This window comes from Conger conger, chromosome 7 (assembly GCF_963514075.1).
Source record: "Conger conger chromosome 7, fConCon1.1, whole genome shotgun sequence".
Classification (NCBI taxonomy): Eukaryota; Metazoa; Chordata; class Actinopteri; order Anguilliformes; family Congridae; genus Conger; species Conger conger.
The window spans coordinates 17836463-17860900 of NC_083766.1; the positions used below are offsets into that span (position 1 = coordinate 17836463).

Below are 24438 nucleotides of genomic sequence, written 5' to 3' on the forward strand. Positions count from 1 at the left end.
GAGAGATGTTGCTGGGCTCTACCTCAGGGGCACCATATGGGGTGGTGGTGGGGGGGGGGTTAGGAAGATATCAAGGACTCTGACTGACAGGGGCCCTCAAAAGAATCTGCTGGAATTGCACAGGGTTGGTGTGGCCTGTGTAGGTGGAGTCCAATGTGAGGGGCCCAAATTCAAAGGGCCCAAAATCCCTGCCTGTTTATACTCTCACTGCTTTCAGTGCTCCTCGACCCATCTTAAGTACAGTGTTTGTGAACTGTGAACCTTCATTGACTTCTTCAATACTTCAGCGAGGTTCTTCTCCAAACTCCAGAAAGTAGAGGCAATAACGTTTTTGACATTTCGTTTTTTCTACCGCCCCTCATCCACCCCGGTTTCACCATCTCCAAAACACCAGCGTGCTTCTTCACTGCTCGCCCCATTGATCCAGACACTTGTCTGGAGCTATCTGGGCCATTGATCTAGGATTACGGTATCAGTGTAAATAGAAAGAGAGATCAGAAATCGATGAGAGCGTGCTGCTGAAGCTGCCAACATGGTCGCCCCCGGGCGTTCCAATCTGCCTGGTTTTCTTTGGCTCTGAACCCCAAAGTTCTCTCAACTATGCCTCTCTTCACTCATTTCTGCAGGTCATTTTCCCTTTCTCTTTTTTTAAACGTCTTGTCAAATGTTATTAGTAGACAATGGACAGGTTTTTCTTTTCATTTTTTCCATTTTCCTCCTAGCCGTTTTAGGTTTCTCACTTGGTGGTTGTTTTCTCATTTACAGAATGCATAGAGTACATGTTAAAGTTTGAATAAAGTTCTGAATGAATAAAGTTGTGAATGATGACAATTACGATACTAACTTTAAGGAGTTTGCATCGTGAAAGTTTTTTCTTTGATATTGTATGAATGCACCATTGCCTCAATTATAAATGTTACGTTTGTGTTATTTGTACAAGCATGAGAATCCACCTTGTGATTTAGCATTCCCTGGGCTCTGTGTGTTGCTGTTGTTAGGGAATCATTTCCTTCTGGCCTCTTCAGTGTTGTAAACCCATTCCCATTTAATTACGCTTGCTAAGGTTTGGCTGATTTAAGTTTTCCTTCTCCCCTCATTGAACGCTCATTCAATTTCAGTGCTCCTTTTACATTATCCATTTACAGAGTTGGGTATACTACTGAACAAATTAATTGATTTGTTAAATGAAGTTAAATATGTTTCAATGCTTTGTGCCAGGTGTAGAGCAACAATGTTTTTTTGGAATGAAACCCACATCTTTTGGATCAGTAGCACTGCTTTTCCATCCTAAATCGAATTCATGTTCGTAGATAAAATAAAAAATAAATTTCATTTTAATAGGTGAGCAGAGAGTCCTTCCTTTTGTTTCCTTTATTCAGACAGGTGGAAAGCAGAGATGGTTACAGATAGAGATGGGATTATACTACAGAAAACGCCATGGTGGGGAATCAGGCCCCCGGCCTGGTTTGAGATTCAGCTGCCCCACGGTTTCTCCTTTCTCCTTTTATTTTGAGTGGAGTGGATATGACTTTGGGGCTTTGTTAGGCATTTACTACTGGCTTAGAGGCGGGAACATGGAGCATTATGAACTGAGCAGGGAGCGGAGTCAGGCAGTGGACAGCTGAGCTGCTGGGGTACATCCGTGGGAACCAGGAGACCATGGCGTGGATTAAGGTTAAGAGATGGTATCTTCTGTGGAGCTGAGGGGATAGTGGTAGCAATTGTTCCTAGCTGACCTTATTGTGTTTTCTCACCACTCGTCCCGAAGTCTGACGGCCATCGGCCTCCTTCAGTAAGGAAAGCCTTTAAAGGAAAATGGAAAGGATTTAAGACATGCCCACAAGCTATTTTTGCTTGCCCTTTATCTTTGATTTGGATCACACAAAAAACTGGCATATGGGATGCAATCCCGCCTCTGAAACTCCTTGGCTGTGTCTTGAAGTTTAAAGTGCAAGTCCTGGAGGCAGTAGAACTCAGCTAAGGGGTGTAAAGTGGCTAAATTGGCTTAAACCCTCAAATAAGGGCATGTTTTAGTGACTTTTATAGCTAGGACTGTGAGTGTTTATTATTTGAAAAGTGGTACAGTTTGGCGGAGGGCCAGTGTAATCGCTGAGATTGGGCCCTTAGCCCAGCCTGTCACTATTCAAGATGCAATATTTTTACAACAAAGCGCCAACATAAACACGTAAGACTTTTATAGGTGTATTTTTATTTTATTTTTTTTGTCCTTGGCCTGCTGTTTGCGCATCCATGTAAGGTGTTTGAAGGTGTTATTTACCAAAAGCGGTACAGAAATGAGAATTTTCTGGAATAGATGTCACTGGCCTTTCTGAACGGTGTCAGCAAATCAGCACTACACTTGTGTTTGACAGACGCATTGAATGAATTCAGAGGAATAACTACCATGGTGGGGTGCTAGCAAACTGGCCTTTGTGGAGCTATTCATCATGGATTGCCCAAGCTGTGTCTTTGTTTAGAAATGGTTAAAATCTTTAGCCAGGTTGACACATGCTAAAGGAACAATAGATGCTTGTTTTAGCCAGGCAGTAGTCATATTTCCAAATAGACTCATCCATCCATCCATCCATCCATCCATTATCTGAACCCGCTTATCCTGATCAGGGTCGCAGGGGGCTGAGCCTATCCCAGCATACATTGGGCGAAAGGCAGGAATACACCCTGGACAGGTCGCCAGTCCATCGCAGGGCACACGCACCATTCACTCACACACTCATGCCTACGGGCAATTTAGACTCTCCAATCGGCCTAACCTGCATGTCTTTGGACTGTGGGAGGAAACCGGAGTACCCGGAGGAAACCCACGCAGACACGGGGAGAACATGCAAACTCCGCACAGAGAGGCCCCGGCCGACGGGGATTCGAACCCATTTGTGTCATATTTTAGAACTCTTTAATTTTAATAATACTGTAGATTCACGCTTTTTTCATATGTTTTTTAATTATATCTGGAGTATGTTTTGTTTACAGCAATCTATAGCTTTTAGTAGCTTCCCTAAGTCCTGCTCAGTTATCCCACAATTGTCACTGATATTCTCACTGTGATGGCCAATTCATAACCTTGGTCCCCTCAATCCAAGCTGTTGTTACTGCTATTGACAAGAATTTCATCCTTTTTGCCCAACAGTTACTGTCTTCAGTGGTCTCATGAGCAGCTTCAAATTAGTTATAGTTTTTGCAGGGCAAGTTGTGAGACAGTTGCTTTGTCAATTTTGGTATGATTTGTTGGCCGTGTTTGCTGTGTAGTTTCTTGTCAACATTATTTCTAGCATGTAGTATAGTGCCACATTCTTTTAATCCTTCCAGGGACTGTGAATGTTGTTTGTTTAACAGAAAAACATTCAATAAACAACAGCACTAATGAAGGCAAGAGTACAGTTGCTAGTTTCTGTTTTGACTGTCACTCTGTTTTAAAATTAGTTTCACTTCTTCCCCATTTTCACTTCTTCCCCATACTGGATTTAAACATATAAACCATAAAATACTGCCGGACATTATTCCTGAAGTTCATTTCTAATTAACGTTCATGAGGGATAATGAATGGCAGCTATCAGTGACGGGTGATGCTTCTATATGGGGAGGGGTGCAGTCTGTGACAGGGTGTACAGGAAATTATTGCTGAACCAACTTTGATATGGTTTTTTTTTTTTTCCTGCTGGGTTGTTTTACTTTGATACTTTGCCAGTGTGGTGAAAGACAGTACATATAATGCAAATGCATTCACAAAAGTGAAGAGCTAGCAGTTCATGAAAAAATAAAATATATTAACATCCCAGAGCAAAGTCAGTAACCAGTAACCACCTAGGAGACATTAATACATGAATACTTCCTCCCCCCTTTCCCTCTCTGTCTGTGCTTGCAGTCTCCCGGGGCCTACGGCTCGGAATGGTGAGCCAGGTCACTCCAGCGGCGCCTCGGGAAGCTCCAGCGAGTCAGAAAGCAGCTCGGAGTCGGATTCGGACAGCGAGAGCAGCTCCAGCGACAGCGAGTGCAACGAGGCGTCACGTGGAGCCAGTCCAGAGGTAGGACCAATCACTGCATCCCCCGCAGGGCCACTGTCAAAGCTGACTCACTGCATCTGTTGTAGGGCCCTCTGGACATTAGAGCTAGCTCACTGTATCTCCCAGTGGACACTGTGTTGATAAGGCTAACTCACTATATGTCCCATGGAGCCCTCTGGACATTAGAGCTAGCTCACTGTATCTCCCAGTGGACACTGTGTTGATAAGGCTAACTCACTATATGTCCCATGGAGCCCTCTGGAGGTTAGAGCTAGCTCACTGTATCTCCCAGTGGACACTGTGTTGATAGGGCTAACTCACTGTTTGTCCCATGGGGCCCTCTGGACATTAGAGCTAGCTCACTGTATCTCCCAGAGGACACTGTGTTGATAAGGCTAACTCACTATATGTCCCATGGGGCCCTCTGGAGGTTAGAGCTAACTCACTGTATCTCACATGATGCCGCTCTGGAGGTCAAAGCTAACTCATTGTATCTCCTGTAGGGCCCACTGGAGGTCTGAACAAGCTCACTACATCTCCTCTAGGGCCACTCCAGAGGATGAACTCACTGCATGTCCTCTGGTCCCTATCTACAGAGCCACCCAAAAATGGGTAGAGATACTGTATAGTGTTAGTGACGAACAAGTCAGTTAACAATTAATTGTGGCTCCACTCACTACAATGTTTATGAGCATGTGGATGTGTGTGTGGACTTTGCACCTCAAGGCACATTCATCTCAAGGAGGAAAACAGTCAGAACCCTTCCAGAAAATTTTTTGTTTTGGTAGACATAAAAACAGGCACAGCCTCTCCTGATTTAGCTAAGGCTTACCATGGTTGCAGATGCAGAGGTTCTGTCCATGAGCTATCCAAAGAAGTTAATTGGCAACTTGAGATTCTTTAATTATTCTTTAGATATTAATAAACACTTTGCCTCGTAGATTTTCAAAACCTTTCACTATGTTTTGTCCTGCTATTACTTTAATTGTAATGTTTTTTGAAAAGTTGTTTATTTTCTTTCAATTTCATTTCTTGTCATAGGTTAAAAGAAATATGGTAAAATGTTACCCATTTCATTATCTGGAAGATTCCATCACCATGCAGGTCAAACAGTATGGTTTACACTCTTCAGCTTATAATGTTTCATTATGTAGGCTGTCCACGGTGAACAATTATTTGCTGAGCAAACTGCCATCATTGTGAAAAATCACTCAACAGCATCATTGATAATTTAGTTTGAAAGATTTATCCTTGTGTCAAAGCATAATGCTTCACGCCAACTGTGGGATAATATGAGTGATGAAAGCATCTCCTGCACAAATTCATCCAAGCACCTCAAGAGTGATAACGGATGAAATGGCTATGGCATCTGTCAATACCTCTACTGGTTTTATTCATTTTTTACAGCGCATGTTTATAATGAATGAGAAAAACTGATTATTAACCACAATTTTACATCAAAACAAGCTATACTTTTTTATTGATGCCTGACAAAGACATGACTGAAGAAGACAAGGTTGAACAAGTTGCTTATTCTATTGTGTGTTGTATGCTGATGGCAGTCTTTTAGCCGAATCTTACCTAAAACAGTCGAGCAGCTGACTTTCCTAAGTGAAAATAATGCTTGATTCTCCACAAACTTGGTAGCTCATCACTTTTCTGTGTAATTTTGATCTATTTTTCCCACTTCAGGAGCTTATGCTTTTGATTGTTCTTGTAGCATAGTTTATTGTGGCGACATTTCTTTCATTCTCTAGCCTTTTATTACTCTATGACATTTGCAGTGCAGCATAGGACAGCAGTTTAGTATAATGGTCAGGGCTGGTAACTTGGAGGTTGTAGGTTGGATTCCCAGCTGTTGTGCTGCTGTTACATTGGTGAATATCCTGCTGTATAAATATATTGTATGTAAGAGTATTATCTGTATAAGTTGCTCTGGATAAGAATCTCTGCAAAGTGCTTACATGTAAATATGTTTCCCTCCTTTGTAGCCTGAACCTCCGTCAACCAATAAATGGCAGTTGGATAAATGGCTGAACAAGGTAAATCCCCACAGCAAGGCTCTGATCAGCACCCAGCCTGAGAGCCATGGGATCAGCCACTCTCAGCCCGGGCTCAGCCAGGGAGACGAGGGCCATGGCCCAGACAAGGGCAAGCCAAGCGGAGCCCTGTCTCAGCCCGATGTCAAGGAAAGAGCTCTTCTCAGCCCTGTCCGGGAGAAGGGGAAGCCCAGGACAGGCCAAAAAGCCCCAGAGGGCAAGGGTACCAAGCTCAAGTCTCCACCCGTGGTGGAACTGCCTCCGCCCCGAAGGACCACCGGCAAAAAGCAGCCCAAAAAGGTGGAGCGTGGGCCTGGTGGGGAGGAGCCCAGCTGGCCAAAACCCACCAACCCCAGCTCCGTCCCCAAGGAGAAAGAACCACCTCCCCCAGAGCTTCCCAAAGCTCGGGGCAAAGGGGCCAATGGTAAGACCGCCCCAAGGAAAGAGCCTCGCCCTGCCAGCACTCCTGCCCCCGTGCCAGACAAGAAGAAGCACCGAGGGCCAAGCAAGATCATCCCAAAGTCCAAGGAGTTCATCGAGACGGAGTCCTCGTCATCCGAGTGCCACTCAGACCTGGAGGAGCAGGCGAAGATCCCGCCCCTCTGCCCCGGTCCCACGGTCGCTGGCCTGCTCAAAGCCAAGGACTGCAGCAGCAACATCCTGAGCGTCTGCAGCCTCACCAGCACCAGCAGTACTTCCATACCAGACCCAGGGGCTGGGGATCTGCTGGAGGACCCCCTCTTCTCACCCATCCTCGCTGCCCAGAATGTGCTGCTGTCCCCACTCAGGGACTTTGAGGAGATCAAGTCGCTCTGGGTCAAAATCGAGCTCAGCTTTCTGTCCCGGATCCCGGGGCGGGACGCCCCGGACCCGCTCCCCACAAAAGCCGAACCCCGGGACTCAAGCACTAAGCACAGACGTCAGTCTCCTGTCCCCGCCCCTGCAGAAAAGCCTCCCAGCAAATCCAAAAGGAAACACAAGGCAAGTGCCTGGCTTCGCCTCTCTTTTGCCTTTACTTTACTTGACAAACATGCTGTACTCACTGTGGTGGGCAGAAATGCCGTTCGACCAACAGACTGTAGAACTGCAAAGAAAAACCAGAAGATCTGTAGTGACGAAGAATCTCATAAAGTCTGGTTTTGTCTCAACAGTCTGAGAACTGTGACGCAGTCACTGGGAACAAAAAGATACGTCTGGAGAAGGAGACGGCCCTGCTTCCACCGTGTATATCCCCCATACACACCCACAAGCTCACCAGCACAAAAGAGTAAGTGTTGCCAGCTCTCGAGCATCTGTTTTTCTGCTACGTTTGTGCAGACAACATCGCTCTTAGCACATGCTGGCAGAAATCGATGACCCTGTGGTGGAAACCTTGTTGACAGCAATCAGTGCTCACAGTATGTAGGATGGTAGTGCTTGTTATGAAGCAAGGCCAGTTTAATGCTGGGATTGCACTTCTCTGGAATCGAGTGCTCTTCTTGAGTCAGGATTCAGGTAACGAACAGGACTAGAGAGATGCAAGATGTATGGGAAACCTGTGTGCATCATCAGCCCATTTTAACTTTGATTAACAGCTATAATCTGTCCATCTGTGTGGCGTACCAAGTGACCTTTGGGTGGGCATTTTGTAATGCACTTCCTATAGCCTTACAACACATTCCACGGAATTGGTCTGACAAAAGTGTTTTTGTCTCTCCAAAAATAAATTTGGAGCATACCCAGATATTTAATATTTTCCTGAGAATTTGTTTTCTTTTTAGAAAAACAGAAGTTGTTTTTGCTAACCTAGCAGATACAGTCCTAACTTCCCTTAGCATTGTGTTAGTTTATGCTTCAGGCTATCTACAGTACAGCTTGTGTAGTATATCCCTTGAGTTATGATAAGGGGTGGAATGATTCTGTGTGGAAGACAGGGGGAAAATAAAAATAGTGATGAATATTTGCTCAACACTGCCTCAGGGACTTTAAGACCCAGTATTGATTCAAAATACTTCAACACAGTGCAGCCAGTTAAGTGGTGTGTGTGCATGTGAGTGTCCATGCTTGCATGTGTGCATGTGTGTGTGCCATTGGTGATATAGAAACACCTTGATCACTATAATCTCAAGAGGAAACGCTAGTCCAGCTTTAAAGTGAAAATACCTTTCCCTTCATTTGCAGTTAGTTGAAGTTAAAGAGGCCTGAGGATATTGTAGATCATAGACAGCCACTATAATAGTAGGCCACAATTCCACTGTTTTAGTAAGCGATGTAGAGTATGTGTGTATGTAGATGGTTGTTCAGAAACAACACTTGTAATTGGTCAAGGTACCATTACACTTGTGACTTTAGGATTGTATTTATAGAACATGGCTTCGCAGCAGCATTTGAGAAACACATTGTATTTCATACCTTTAAGATATCTGAAATATGTGCATGTGAGTTGCAAAATCATTCAGATTCTATTCACTTCTCTTCATAGCATGTTGAGGAAACAACCTCGGAAGAGAGAGGAAAAGCTTCTTCCTCCCCCACTGTCTCCTCTCTCCAATGAACCCACACACCAGCACAGAAACAGTGAAGGCAGCACTTTCAGCCAAGAGGGCAGCGCCAATTCTACCAGCACCATACTCCCCAGCTGCTCGTTTCCTCCTTGCTCTTCATCTTCCTCGTCTTCATACAAACACCGCAAACTGGAGAGCAAATCGGTCACGCTTTCCAAGGTTGTCAATGTAAGTATAAACAGAATGCTGCTGCTGGTTAAAACTGAATAAGGAAAATTTGAAGTACTGTTTAGGCACTGTTTAACTATAGCTTGCCGACACTGTATCTGAAAGAATCTTCCCATCCGCAAGCGGAAACTTTATAATTAAAAAGTTAAGGGCGGTTTCTTTCTTGGTTCAAATCAAGAGGTTTTGAGATTTAAACTGGTGTTTACATTTGGCTTGGGTTTCAGTTGAAACCAAAGGACAACTCCCATTCAGGCTTCACAGAGAATGAAGGATATGTATTCTGAATAAAATGCCACAAGACACATTTCCAAAAGTGATTTTCTTTTTTTACATTTGTTTCTTTCATTTTTAGATTTATTATAAAAAGAAACATAATAGCATAATAAAAAGCATAATACATAAACGCCATAGCAATATAATCTTCCAGCTCTGGATTCAGTGCAGTTTTCAACATACTCCTTGGACAAGGCAGAACTGTTGGAAGCCTGGCTTATTCAAATAGTGTCTTCAATATGTCATTTACCATAATTTTCTGTCTGTTTACTATACTAATTACCTTGTGGAGAAAAATCCGAACAGCACTAAAGACATGTGAATGTATCCCATGTGTGGAATAATCCTCTTTTAATCTGTCAAAGCTTACGAAAAGATAAGCAAGAAACGTAGCCTAGTGGAAATGTTGCAGATTAATTTCTCAGAGATGCTGAACACAATCAGCAAATTGTTTGCCGGTCCCCCAGGATGAAGACACTTACAGTAAACCTTCCGGGAGTTTCCAAGGCAACGGCCAAAGTGACCCAGACCTGTGGCCAAGTTCACTGTCAACATTGCTGGACTGCTCAGAGCACAGGAGGCCAAAGCTGACATTTGATGACACGTATGTTTCCAAATATAGGTCTCACTGTATCATTCTGATACCACTAACAGCAAATTACCGATAGCGTGCTAATCAAGTTCATTTGTAGTGATTACAATACAAGTCAAGAAGCTATTAGTTCAAGTATTTAATACACCTTTCTCTAATTGAAGAGGATCTATGTGCATTTAATTATGACAGGCATTTTACATAATTAAACTATCCATTACCTATTGTGCAATATCCATGATTGAATGCACATAAACCCAACGTAAAGGTAAGAACCGCGTTCAGCTGTTTGTAGCTGTATTCAGTTGTTGAATTATAGGATACTAGCTTTGATACCACCCCGGTCCAGAGAAGTAAGACAAAAAAAAATACAGTTAGGTTACTGTCCAGATTGCTTAAATATTAACAGTATTATATGAGAGTGAGGTTTGTTTATTAAGAGTCTAACAAAGATTTGTTCATTTCTCCCCCATAAACAGACTTCACAATGCAGACTACTACATGCTGGAAGCCAAGAAATTGAAGCACAAAGCAGATGCACTGGTAAATGTAGTCATGTTTATCTTTTGTTTTTTAGCTGCCATGGTTAAAGAGTTTATGATTTACTGAACACTGCAATGCCTGGGCTTTCTTTTATCTTGTCTGATCTGTTCTGCAGGGAACCTAATGTTTTTTGTGTGGTTTAAATGAGTAGAAATCGAGTATCAGAAGCCCTACTTTGAAATATTGAATGCCGGCGATTAATTTGGTTGTTAAAGTAACAAGAAATAGTAAATGCAAGCTGAGGAAGGCATTCGTTTTAGGAAGCACTCCACAAAGCTCCCTGTGTCTAGTGTGAGAGAGACATTATCAAGGAGTGCAGAAGAAGCTTTCACGTACCTCTTCAGTGCCCTCAGTGCGCCGCGCCTCACTTGATTTATACTTTATGCCAATAATTGGATTCCGGCAATTATGTTTCCAGACATTGTCCTTTATTGAATGTTACATCATATGACCATAAATCTAGACTTGGGAAGAAAACTGGCCATGAATACAAAGTGAGGTGAACTGATTGTCCGTGTAACGGTACATGACTGCAATCAGTGCAAAGACACGTATTGAATCTTCCATCAGCCAGTAAAAAAAGCTTACTTCAGTGGAGTAGGACCAACGAGAGTGTTGATCTCCGAGGAGAGCGGCCCGCAAATCAATTTTACCACCCAGCACCGACGAGGAAGTGTGTTTGGTGGCGAGGGTTGAGTAATGTGATAATGTGTTTTTTTTTTTCCTTATGGGTTTGGACTGATAGGGGTGAATGAGGAAAGGGGCAAATCAATTGCCCTGTAATTGCCTTCAGGATTAATTCAAGAGGAAAAATATATGTGCTTCACCCTTTTTTGGCAACATTTTGGCTGAAGATGCCGCTCATGTTTTGTGTTTTTGAGTTTTTTAAACGCATATGAGAACTAGTTGCATGTTTTTGTCTGGACATGTCTAATTGCCTCTGTTCTCTCGCCTGACAGCTGGAGAAGTTCGGTAAAGCCGTTAATTACACCGACGGTGCTCTCTCGTTCATCGAGTGCGGCAACGCCATGGAACGGGACCCATTAGAGGCCAAATCGCCGTACACCATGTACTCAGAAACAGTGGAGCTCATCAGGTTAATATCTTCCCCGCCTCCTGCTCTCTCCCAGCCTGATACCCCAACCCACCGTGATTAAAAACCGGGGGAATCATGGTGGCATAATGATCAGCACCGTGCAGAAGTGAAGGGATTAGGAGCCCTCGCTGTAATAATGTCAATGTAAATTAAAACGGATGGACTTCTCCTGCAAATCATTGCCCGTAGAGATCCGCGTGCCGGTGATTGAAATATTTTAATGAAAAATGTATTATGTACTATAATGGCAGGAAGCTGAAGCTCAGCTCAGCTGAGCTGTGAGAAGTTTGTGGAGAGGCTAGAGCTGTCACGCATTCCCAAGTGCTTAATCGTTTGATCTGTAATGCTGGCTCTTGGGAAACGCAGTCATGTTCAAGCAGCATTAAGATTTGTTTTTGTTTTCTGAAGGTATGCGTTGCGGTTAAAGAACTTCACCAGTCATTCAGCCACTGTGGCTGAGAAGAAACTAGCAGTTTTGTGGTAAGTTCACCCCTCACCCCTCATATGACCTGGTACTAACACTTCATTTCCAGTTGATGAAGAGTGATGGACTCTCAGGGCATTGCGTGATAGTATCCTGTAAGTTCATGTTTTGTGTGTGTGGACATGTCTTCAGGAAATCCAGTGTATTTTAAAAACAACATTTGGGTCCAAATCCACGCTTTGTTGAAAAGAAGAAGAAAAAAGCAATCTGTGGTGTGAAATCTCAGTCCAGATGTCACACCGCATCATCATGTGTATCTTAAAGACAGCTTTTAAAACACAGCCGAATAACTTAATCACCGTATAGGGATCATTACTCTTGTATTTCATTCAGCTATTAGGGGATAAGTAATTACTTTCTCCAAGCAGCGACCTAAACGCATATTGTTTTACAGCAAGGGAGACATGAATGCACTGCCTGTCAGGTCTCTCTGTCCTGGTTATTTCTGGTTGTTTATTATGGTTGCATATTTGCTTATAGGGCATGTCTGAAAGCGTTCTTTTTTAATTCAGGGACGGAAAATCATCGTACCAAAAATCACTACTTTTATAATAATAAAGATCACTACGATAAAGATCACTACTTTTTTAATAGCAGCCCACTATTTTAACAAAGTAAAAACTGCAGAACATGAGTAGAACTCTGTTATATGCCATGCTCATGTTCTTTTCATGGTTTAGATATACTGTACATGTGTATGCATATGTACACAATGTCATATCTTATTTTATATGGATCATTTGTTGTAGGGTTGTGTGGAATCCGTTTTGCTTAGAAAGCAGGCAATCAGGGAATGCTGACATGAAAAAAGTAGAAGGTCACATTTCAGATCACTGGCACAAAATATTTCAGAAAAGACTTCAGACCAAAGTATGCACTTTTAATTGCAATGAAAGTTCATATTTTATTGTTGTATGAGCCTTAATTGCTGTAAACAAATCTATTTTAGTTCATAACTCAACATCTCAGTCATTAGTTCTATCATTTTGCAAGCAAGCAACATTGTGCATACCACCATGCCCTCAAAATAACCTTTACTGGCAGCAGCAAAAATATTGAAATGAAATGAAACGATGTAACATAAGGAAAGGACAGTTTTTGTGTGTCTGAGAGTTTGTTGCTTTGGCAGCTCTCTGATTTCTGTGGGGAAAAGGCATTTGCAATAACTTCAGAAGAAAATTACTGCATATTGTACTCATTTTAAGAAACTCAGTACAACTGCATAGGTCAGAACCTTCATTCAGACAATGCCAGATTACTAGAAATCTTCATGTTAGGAATTTAGCTAAGGTGTTTTATGTTTATGGTTGTCAACCTACACGTGTAAGTAACATACAGTAGGGACATTTGTCCCCATGATCAGCCAAGCCAAAATCTAAATAATAGCATCACTAATAATAACAGTAATAATTAATTGTTTTTGAGTTTCTTAACTTGATCCGAATAAAGTTTATATGTTTACCTTCAATCACTTTTTCAGAATCTTTCTTTTACTTCCAGGTGGCCTCTAGTTTTATATAGTATACAAATATAACAATATACACAGTATATAGCTTTATATATATATATATTATCTTAGTCACACTTTCACAATTTGCTCACAAACCACCAGTCCAACTGTATATTAGGTTGGCCCAAGTGTGCAGTAGCTAATTTGCAAAGCTCATTCCCGTCATCATAAGGCAAAAGGATTGGATATTGTCACATATGTCTCAAAAATGAATGCAGAATACTTAAAAAACACATTTGAAAAGCTTTTTTTTCTTACTTTGTGAATTTCAATAAAAACATACATAATGATATTCTCACGACTCTTGTCCTTGTTTCATGCAGCTATCGATGTTTATCGCTCCTGTACCTGCGAATGTTCAGACTGAAGAAGGACCACGCGATGAAGTATTCCCGCTCTCTAATGGAATATTTTAAGGTACCCCTTTTCTCCCCCGCCCCTCCCACCCCCCCACTGCTTCGGGTTGCACGTCCAGGTGCCGAATGAATAAACACAGTGCAAGACCCATAAAGCTGCTTTGTTCTCTAAATCTAATTTATATCTCTTTGGGTAATGTTTACTCATTAATTTTTCATCCTCGGTTATTAAAAGCCATTAATTTTCTCAGTTTGTATACTCATTGCCTGCATCAATTATCTGCATGAGATGTCAAGTTACACTGCAGATAAAACGGAAACTAATACTGCTGTCAGTTTGTGCTTGGTGCCTGTTTGTTTAGCGTGACCGACTGGTACAATGCACATCGGTATGAACTTGATGATTTTGACAAGCCTTTTTATTTCAGAATTCAGCAAAGAATTCGCAAGCACCTTCACCATGGGGGACCAACGGGAAGTAAGTGTAGATAGACTGCATCTTATTCACATTATTTATATACACTCAGTGAGCACTTTATTAGATATCTATTAGACTTATTATATTAGTCTTCTGCCGCTATAGCCTATCCACTTCGAGTTATGATGTGGTGTGTGTTCAGATATGCTCTTCTGTATACCACTATTGTGGTTATTTGCATTACTGTCACCTTCTTGTCAGCTCTGACCATTCTCCTCTGACTTCTCTCATTAACAAGGCATTTCTGTCTGTAGAACTGCTGCTCACTGGATTTTTCTTTTTTTTCGCACCATTCTTTGCAAACTCTAGAGACTAGTGTGCATGAAAATCCCTGGCGATCAGCAGTTTCTGAGCTACTCAAACCACCTTGAGCAAGGTGCTTTACTTGAATTGCTTCAGTTAAATATCCAGTTGAATAAAATGAATTGTGTGTACAAATAAGCAGTGTACATTACACTTTGGATAAAAGTGACTTACTGTTGATTAGACTAAGAAGGGGATAGTCACTCCCTGGAGCAATGTGGGGTTAAGGGCCTTGCTCAAGGGCCAAACTACTGTGTGGATGTTATAGTGGTTACACTGGGGATTGAACCGTCAACCTTGCGGGACCACTAGGCCACAGACTTCCTACATACAGTAGGTGGCATACCTAGGTATGTAAACATAGGTGGCCTTTTCCTAATTTTTTCACATTACTTCCTGTTCAACATGGGACAGACTAAAATCTTTAGCCTCAGACCTGGATTAGAACTTGCATGTTGAGATGAAACAACCTCTCCACCAATCTCCAGAATGAATTTACAGCTTCCCCCTGGGATGATGCCTTGCTCCACGATGTGTAAATCAGCATGTCCTGGATCCAGGTGATGGATCGCCAAAGGGAGCATGCTAAAGTTAACTTAGCGTTCTCCCAGCCAACCCATGGCCACCCATGAGGTCTCGGAAGGAGGGTTGTTAAAACAACTCAAGATTATTGTCTCCCCCTGGCCTTTAGGTCAGCACTGACTGGCCATGATGCTACATATTGAGATTAACTGTCAAAATGGTTATCTTCACACACTTGTCTTAGCCTTTTGTTTATCGTGGAAACCCAAGGGTGTATACTGAACTGCTACACACTCGCTTTTATTGTCTGCTGTACGTGCTGGGACTGCAATTAACGTTCAAATTTGACTCTAGCTTGCTAGCTTTTTTTTTTGTCCTCAGCGATCATCAGTCATGGGTTATTTCCATTTTTCATCCTTGTAGGGAATTGTTTATTTGAGTAGAACCCCAAAGAGCCCAGCAAATGAACAGCGCTGTTGAGAAAGGACATAATTTAACTTCACAAACGGGTTTCAATTTATTACTGAATTACAGGACCCAGCGTCTGCTTGTTTGGGTTTTTGCGCTAAAAGACTGATGGATATTTCCACTGAATTTATGCCTGGAGCTGGCCCACGGAAATTTAGGGCATAAGTGTCTGGCAATGAAAGCATGCAGTTTAAGTCAGGCAGGTCAAATCAGAGCTGCCGATTAAAGGCTAAGCCTGATGAAAGCGTTACTGGCTACATACACAACCTCTGCGTGTAGATGTAAAGGATAAGTGCTGACCATGCAGAGACCACCCAGGATCGCAGAAGCAAAGGGGGAAACTATGAGCGATATTGATTTCCTTAATAGCATTACACTCTGTCCTTCAGGCAAAACGCAGTAGGATTGATGTTAGTGCACCCCTCAGATATTACCTGCTTCAACAATCAGAATTTGAATTGCTCAGGTAGCTGCCTTATGTAAGGATATTGATCTGAAGGTATAAAAGCATATTTGTTATGTTCCCTTAATGTTTGAAACTTGAAAGGCACTTATAAATGGATTCACAGCATGTCCCTGTAATTTTCCCAGATAAACTGATTTGAGCTAGAGTGCATGCCATCCAGTCTCTAAGCAAGATCTACAGTACAGATGTGGCATTAAGCAACAAAAATGTGCTTTGCTTTTTACAAAATTAAGTCATTTGCTATTGTTATATACAGTATGCATAACAGTATACCAGACCTTGGTCAAATATGTAATTGTTTTGTATTCAAATAATTTTCTGTGCTCAATTGATCTTGCCTAGTGCAAATGAGCCAACCAAGAGCACCAGAAAGCATTGTGATATCACCTGGTATCTCCCAGCTTGACACGTTTTTACCAGCTCGAGCTATGTTTTGAAACAGCTGATACCTGGTTGACCAGCTACCGGCTCAGACAAGCTACAAGCACTCATACCCAGCTAGACCAGCTTACGACCAAGCTGGTCAAGCTGGTCAAGCTGGCATAGCTGGAGTTCACAGCACGGTAGAATAGTATTTGCTTGTCCTGGCCAGAGTTTAAGGTCTCTCCTCTCACCCGTTTCAGGAGCACGGGGACCCCGTCGCCCATGTCCCTGAGCCCGTCCCCCGTCAGCTCGGTCAGCAGCAGCGGGGGTCCGGTGGGCTCCTCGTCCAGCGGCAGCGTGGCCATCCCCCAGCGCATCCACCACATGGCCGCCAGCCACGTCAACATCACCAGCAACGTCCTGCGCAGCTACGAGCACTGGGACACCGCCGACAAGCTCTCCCGGGAAAGCCAAGGTGACCTGACTGCAGTTGACTTCTGTGAACACTATATGTCAACAAAGGACTCTCCACAGCTTCCGTAATATAGGGCTCAGAAGGCTGTACGGAGCAGTCCCGGGGAAACACGCTCACGCTTTTCAGACAGGATTGTGCTTCCACTGTAATATACACTCAGTGACCACTTACTTATTCAACTTATTGGTTTTCTGTTGTAGACTTCAAGGTTCTGTGTGTTCGGTGTTCCGAGATGCTCTTCTGCATAGCACTGTTGTCACACGTGGTTGTTTGAGTAACTGTCGCCTTCCTGTCAGCTTGAACCGGTCTGGCCATTCTCGTCTGACCTCTCTCAATAACAAGGCAATTTCCGCCCACAGAATAACCCGGTCACTGGAAGTTTTTGGTTTTTCACGCCATTCTCTGTAAATTCTAGAGACTGTTCTGTGTAAAAATCCCTAAGAGATCATGAATTTCTAGAGATACTCAAACCACCCTGCCTGGAATCAACAATCATTCCACGGACAAAGTCACTTTGATCATATTTCTTCCCCATTCTGATGTTTGGTCTGAGCATATGATTCGATATTTGCATTAACAAGCTGGTGTACTTTTATTTAACCTTTATTTTACCAGGAAATAGTCCCATTGAGATTTAGATCTCATGGCAGCACGGATGGTGCAGTGGGTAGCACTGCCGCCTCACAGCAAGGAGGTCCTGGGTTCGAATCCCCGTCGGCCGGGGCCTCTCTGTGCGGAGTTTGCATGTTCTCCCCGTGTCTGCATGGGTTTCCTCCAGGTACTCCAGTTTCCTCCCACAGTCCAAAGACATGCAGGTTAGGCTGATTGGAGAGTCTAAATTACCCATAGGTATGAGTGTGTGAGTGAATGGTGTGTGTGCCCTGCAATGGACTGGCGACCTGTCCAGGGTGTATTCCTGCCTTTCGCCCAATGTATGCTGGGATAGGCTCCAGCCCCCCTGCGACCCTGTTCAGGATAAGTGGGTTAGGATAATGAATGAATGAATGAATGAATGATTTACATCTCTTTTAGAAGGGACTGTACAGGTGTACCTAATGAATTGGTCATTAATTGTAACTTGTGAGCGTACATTATAACAAATAACCGCCTCAGAAGATGAGTGTGGTTCTACTTTTGCCTTTCACTCATAATGGATAAGACTATAAAATGGACAGGGGACGCCTGGTCCAATCACCACTCCTATTCTTCAGACAATTCATAAATACATATCCTAAAATTTCCCTCAGGATGAATAAAGTATCTATCTATCTATCTATCTATCTATCTATTTGAAGCATTACTGTATATACTGTAGAGATTACGAGCCATCTGAGCCATGGACGTAAAATCTAGTGTTTCAACTAGCCATAATAGCGTTGAATAGTGTTGTTTTTTTGTTTTGATTGGATGGTTATTTTTGTTTTATCACATAACAATGGGGACTACAATACCTAGTGCTATAATACATAAAGACAGGTCTGACTTGCTGAACAATGCCTTTTTTTGATTTGATTAACAATTAGAGGTTTGCTGTCTGACAGTGGCATTTGCCTGCCAAAAATGCGTATGGCTCTTTCTACATTTAAACAACAACTTTTATTCAAGACTGTGTACCATAAAAATCCAGACAACAACGCAGTACAGCATTAACTACACAGTTAAATATATCCACTTAGTAGAAAATGGCTTTGACGTGACAGCAACATTATGTGTTTTGTTTTGTTTGTAGTCAAGCATAAATCAGGGCCTTAAAACAGCATCTTAAATAACAAATAGCCTGATTTAACAATTTGCACACTCTACTCCTGAGTGACCTCACCTGATATAGTGTAAACATTATACTAGTTGCTTATTCTGGCATTAGCGTGTGAATGGGTAAAGGGAGCTTCCTGCATAGATCTGAACAAAATGTGAGTTTCTGACATTTGGTGATTTTATGTTTGTTTGGTGGCTTTAAAAAGAGGAAACTCCTTGAGCAGGTTTTCTTCACGATTTCAACTTCGGTTTGGTTTCAGCTTTTGAGTTATCAGCTTACTTTGTTCAATTGTTTTATATTGCTAAGTGTTATTGCACAAAATGGCATGTTGAGACTTGACAGTAGATCTTGACGTATTATTGTACTTAATATATTGGAATTGTATTCCCATAATGCAGCAGTCAAGTAATGTGTTTCATTGGTGGAAAACTCACTGATCATCCACAGGTGTCCCTGGTGATGTTTAAATCTTAGCAGGAACTTCCACTGGGTCTGAAATGTGTAGAGACTGACATGTGTGAACATGCTGTTTATCCTTCTTGTTATTTCTCCCATTCTCTCCTTCCCTCTCTTTCTGCAGAGTTCTTTCAGGAACTGAACTCAATAATGGAGCCATTGACCCAACACAGCAGCATGACGGAACTGGTCCGCTATGTGCGTCAAGGGCTGCACTGGCTGCGGATAGAGGCTCAGCTCTTATAGTGCCAGGACTGGAGCTCCACATCACTCACACCTCCATCACTACCTCTACCAGCATTCCCATCTCCACCAACCGAGCCTGGAGCACCTGGATGACTTCACCCACTCCTCCAGCACGACAGCTTGTCTGCTCCATCTCTCTGCCAAGGTCACTGTCTTCACCCCCCTTCCAGTTATTTGGTTCCATTGCCACAAAGTTTGACCGTACCACCAGTTGGATGTTTAGAAACACCCCTCCCCTAAAAAGTTCTAAATATCTCCGTAGAACATCTGCAAAAATGTCATGAATTTGCTTTCAGTCCACTCTCAATGCCGTAAATTTCATCCTCCTTTGAAGGTTTGAGTTCAATAGTATATTTCTTTTTGCCATTTAAAAATGTGTTCTAATGAATTTCGACAGACGACCTTAATCATCTGTAACAAACCATAGCTTACAACATATTTTTGGTGGCTTCTTCTGATTTTACTTCACAACTTTTGCAGTGGGAGATATACACATAATATCATGTTTGTATTCATGATATGAATGAAAAATGTATTTCATTAACCGGGCAAATTGCAAATATACGGATTACAATATATATAATTAGCCGGCTGTTAGAAACCACAGGTCAATTGTATTAGTTCTATAAGAAATGCCACATGCGTAGAAGAGCACAATATGTGTGCTCCTGAATAGTCTTGAACCCTGCATATCCATGTGCGTAAACCTTCAGTATTACTTATCTCCTATTAAAAGCATTCATTTTTGAACATGAACTACAATTCCCATAATCGTATGGGACAGCAAACGCAATTTCAATTTATTTCACAGTAGACTGTAGCTCTCTGAAACACCACAGTAGCTCCCATCTCATAAAAAGAGATTACCTTTTTTCCATCTTTAAATATTTTTATATTTTAAGCCACCGTGTCAGTAGATTTTATTGTGTTCTTACCCACAGTTAGGCTAGGGTAAGTAAGGGCTAGCGTAAGCCTGAGGCAGAATGCATTATTATCTGGCTGGAGGGATAATAGTCTCTTCATATTTTGTTGTGTCTGGACCAAGGTAATTATGGATAACTAAAATTAAAGCAAAAGCTAATATATATTTTTTTTAAACTCATAAATATTTATTGGTTTTGAACCAACCTGACTCATTGAAGCCCTAATGAGTAAATCACCTGGATCTGGGTCTTAGTGATCATACAAAGAATAGTCCAAAAGGGGTCCCATACTTTTGCACAGGGCCTTTTTCCTTCTTTATGATTTATAAACTGTGAAAAATTTAAATTCTTTTAAATTTGCAAATGTAACCATTTAAAGTGTCAAATTTGCAATGCAGACTCGTTGTAACAGACATTTAAACAAGGGGTGCCCAAATTTTGCACCCCAATAGAGACATGATTAAAATGATAATTTCTTTGTTTATTGCAGTTGTTTTGTTATGTTACAGTTCCGTTCCCACCCCTGAAGCTCTTAATGCAGATGTTAACCTGCATTGTTGCAAGCATTAAATTGCAAACTGGGAAAATATGTTAAAGTACTTGAAGTATTATAGATTGATTGACAAATCCAAGTGCATAGTTGGGGTATGTGCCATGCAAATGAAAGTAAAAATGATAGAAAATACTAAAATGAATAATAAATGTCAAATGTATTGAAACTAAGAGTAAAACACATTGAAAAAGTGAAACTAACAAACACAATGTGAAAAATTAACTGAAATTAAATTACATTTAAATTCAATAATGGAATTGAAACTACAATAGAAATAAAAACAAAATTAAAAAATAAAACTATAATAACCTTGGTCTGGGCAGTTAGATGCCATGTATGTAAACATCGACACCACACTGCCAGACAGTCTTCTCATTTCAAACTGCTTGCATTTCGGTTCATTGTATTCTGCATATACACATGTCGATCTGAGGTAGATTGTTGAGTGTATGTCTTACCCAGGATCATTGATAGTGCAGCTAACCTATTTATCTGTTCTTAAATGTGGCTGACTAATGTGCTGTTTTCAATTTCAATTGTAGAATCAATTAGTTTATCATGCTAATTCAACAGTTTTCTTCACAGCGCCTTGAGGTCATTTTTGAGACATCTTTTTGTTTGGTTTTTGATGGGAACGTACAGTATGTGTGGTGTGATTTGTGTGCAATATGGTGATGGTTTTGGGAAGGGAATTCCCAGAGGCTCATCAGCCCTAGCTAATGCCCGATGTGTACCTGTGGACCGATGAGGATGATAATGATGATGTGTGTGTGTGTGTGTGTTTGTGTGTGTGTGTATGCATTGACTAAGATACAATACAAAGTGCCTCATTATCCAGTGGAAGCTATTAGACTATATAAACCAACACGAATGAATCTAAAGGATTTTTCCATACCATATTGGTATATTCGATTTTTATTTTTCATGATTCCACAATTATTTATTTCTATCACTTTTATTGATGATGCTGTTAACTGCTCTGGCTTTAAAAAATCAAAAATGTGTGACATATGTATTCCAAATATCGAACTTGTGATTGCAAACAAACAAAAACAAAAGCAAACAATTAGTGACTTCAAAGCCTTGCCATTTTCCATAAACCAACAAACTGTAACACGTACTGAATTCATTAGCAGTGTTTTAAGATTTGCAATAATTTAATAAATAATGCTAATTGTTATTTAAAGAAGCAAAAATATGCAATAGCAGTCGATTACCACTCCAAGGACAAATAGCAATATGCAGGTAAATATAAATAACTGATTATAATTATAGCCGTAAAGATTCTGTCCAAAAAGTGCTGCAAAGCTGATTCCTTTGAGTTCAAGTACAGCTTTTCTCATAATCCGTCATTTCTGCAAGGACAATGTTTGTCTGATATTTTCATGACAAAATAACTTGGCTTACAATGTTACAATCATCTTCCTGTGTAAACACCAGAAAATAAGTTGTGTATATTAATTTTATGCAAATTCCGAAATTCTCGCTTCCAGTCCAAAATTACCAACTGTCGTCCCTTTTTAGGGGGCAGTTTGTACATTTCAAGTGGCTTTTTCCACAGCTGCTCCTTCTTGCGCCAGAGACAAGCCATTCTGTCTGGAAAATGTGTGCTCCTTTTTGGCTGCCAGTCAGCACCAGCTAACACTGGTTCTCTGAGCCCCATCTATCCTAGAGTATGAACAAGTGCCTATTGGCAGTATCTGCCACAAGCTAATTTGAAGATTGGTAGAGAACCATTGAGATTAAAAATCAATGTTATTCTAAGAATGCCCCTTTTTGCCCTAAAACAATGATACGAATGAAAGACCCACTTTTACCAAACAAAAGAGAGATTTTTTAAAAAGCAGCTACAACATTAACATTCACAATGTGGCCTTGTTGTTTAGTGTCCTTAAATATATTGGCTAACATCTGCAGTTTAGCTTCACTGCAAATTAATTGTTCACAAGGAGATATTATGGCTTGTAAATAATGGGATATTGATTACAAGCAGCATAGTCCCAAACCTTTTTCTTTTTGAATACTATACAGTATGTCTAATTTGGAGTTGCTTGGATTTATGTCACTTACGTCAACAGGAATTTGTTTAAATAAAGTTAATGAAGATTTAAATGTTTTGGCACCATGGTGACCATAGAGTAAGCTTCATCTGAAGCTGTCATCGAACAATCCTTCAATTGCAATATTTGTTATACTTCTAAAACAAATTGTGCATTAGCAATTATTTATGCATCACAAAGTGCAAGTTAATTATGTGAATAGGTACTGGATTTTATTTATTAATATTTGTTTTTATTGTCCTGTGCATATATACATTTTATGAATATGGATAAGCGTGCCAATCCCCCCTGTCTGAGTTGAAAATATAAAGTGGTGTTCAAAAATATGTTATTTTGCAAACATAATAAAGCAGAGGTACCTGATTCAACCACTGGGTTGATTTGTATAACTTGATCAAGCTTATCACTGTGTGTCAGTGGACCATTCATTTGCAACTACTAGGGCATTGCTGTTTTTAAAAATGCATAGCATTACACGTTTGCTCTATAATGCTGCCGTCCATTTTAGATTGAAGATGACTCCTGAGCAAGGTGTCTCAGTCTTGTCTCTGGCAAATTAAGGTCTTTCTTAATCTATGTTTTACTTGCTTCAATGCAAGTTATTTTCATTATTAAATCGTAACAGCAGGTGACACCCTGCTAACACTGTAAATAGCACTTAACTCAAGATAATGCACAGCATCGGTCAATTAACCTTCCAGTAATTTCATGCTGATTCTTGACTTGTTGAACTGTGATGCAAAGTAACATACAATATCCCTTTTATGTAAAATAGAAAAATATTCTTGAAAAGCCATTTGGAGCAGCAGAGAGAGAACAACATCAAATTGCAGAAGGTACATCAAGGTATATCAAGGTACATGAGGTGTTGTGTTATTAATACTGGCTTTAATTCTGTCAAAATTGACTGTAGTTCAGATTTAAATGGTTTTTCCAAATTCAAAGTTCAGTCTTTCATCAATGTTTTTTTCATCCAAGTGTCCCTTAACTTAAAACAAAACAAATTCATAAACTTTTACTGTACTTGGGAAAATTACAATGGTCTACCAATGCTAACTGTCAATATCTGTACTATAAAACTAAATGTTCCATGTTCTTCTGTCTTAAGAGTAGTTACTATGAATATACTGCAGACCCTCTAAAACTGATGGAAATAACTGCAGCAGAAGTATTTTGCCTTGAAACTATTACAGACATGTAATGGTTCACCTTCTGGCAGTCTGGTGTTTTGTATTCTATCTAGTTATGTCTTCTGTTTCCACATATAATTAAATTCAATCTGACCCAGAGTGTGTTACCCTCGCTTCTGTTACCAAGTTGTTTTTCAAAGAGGGAACAGTTGTGATAATGTGCGTATTGTTTCAAAGAAAATGCATCTTTCCATATGGAAAACAAAGTCATTTTCTAAACATTGCTGTACCTCCTACTCCTAAAATTATCTCTAAAAGAGAAATTCAGTGGAAAGTTTCAGGATGAACTAAAAACATTGTTCTATAGTCACCTTATGGAATGTGACGATTTTGTTAAACCTATTTCAGAATTGTCAGGTTCTGTATGGTAAAAGAATACCAAACATACAGTTTTTAACAAAAGTCAAAGTCTAATGTGCTGCAGATTTTTGGGTTTTCATAAGCAGGAAGGAAGTCACATTTCCATGTTCAAAGTTGAATGGATAATCAGTCACCATTGTGAATAGACCTTTATGATTTAGCCTTTGCTCAACAGTATGCTAAAACTGTGTACATA

General features: G+C 40.9%; 1 protein-coding gene across 1 annotated transcript in view; it reads left to right on the top strand.

Annotated features, from left to right (window-relative positions):
* The window catches only part of LOC133132954 (AF4/FMR2 family member 2-like), a 173653-nt gene extending 153449 nt beyond the window's left edge, over positions 1-20204 (top strand). Inside the window, exons 10-21 of the mRNA XM_061248804.1 lie at positions 3881-4040; positions 6011-7039; positions 7210-7325; positions 8520-8769; positions 9510-9646; positions 10114-10177; positions 11137-11273; positions 11682-11753; positions 13591-13684; positions 14052-14101; positions 16484-16698; positions 19035-20204. Of these exons, the coding sequence (XP_061104788.1) occupies positions 3881-4040; positions 6011-7039; positions 7210-7325; positions 8520-8769; positions 9510-9646; positions 10114-10177; positions 11137-11273; positions 11682-11753; positions 13591-13684; positions 14052-14101; positions 16484-16698; positions 19035-19156 (2446 nt within the window). The 3' untranslated portion in view covers positions 19157-20204. The remainder of the gene's footprint in view (positions 1-3880; positions 4041-6010; positions 7040-7209; positions 7326-8519; positions 8770-9509; positions 9647-10113; positions 10178-11136; positions 11274-11681; positions 11754-13590; positions 13685-14051; positions 14102-16483; positions 16699-19034) is intronic.
* Positions 20205-24438: the final 4234 nt, after the last annotated feature.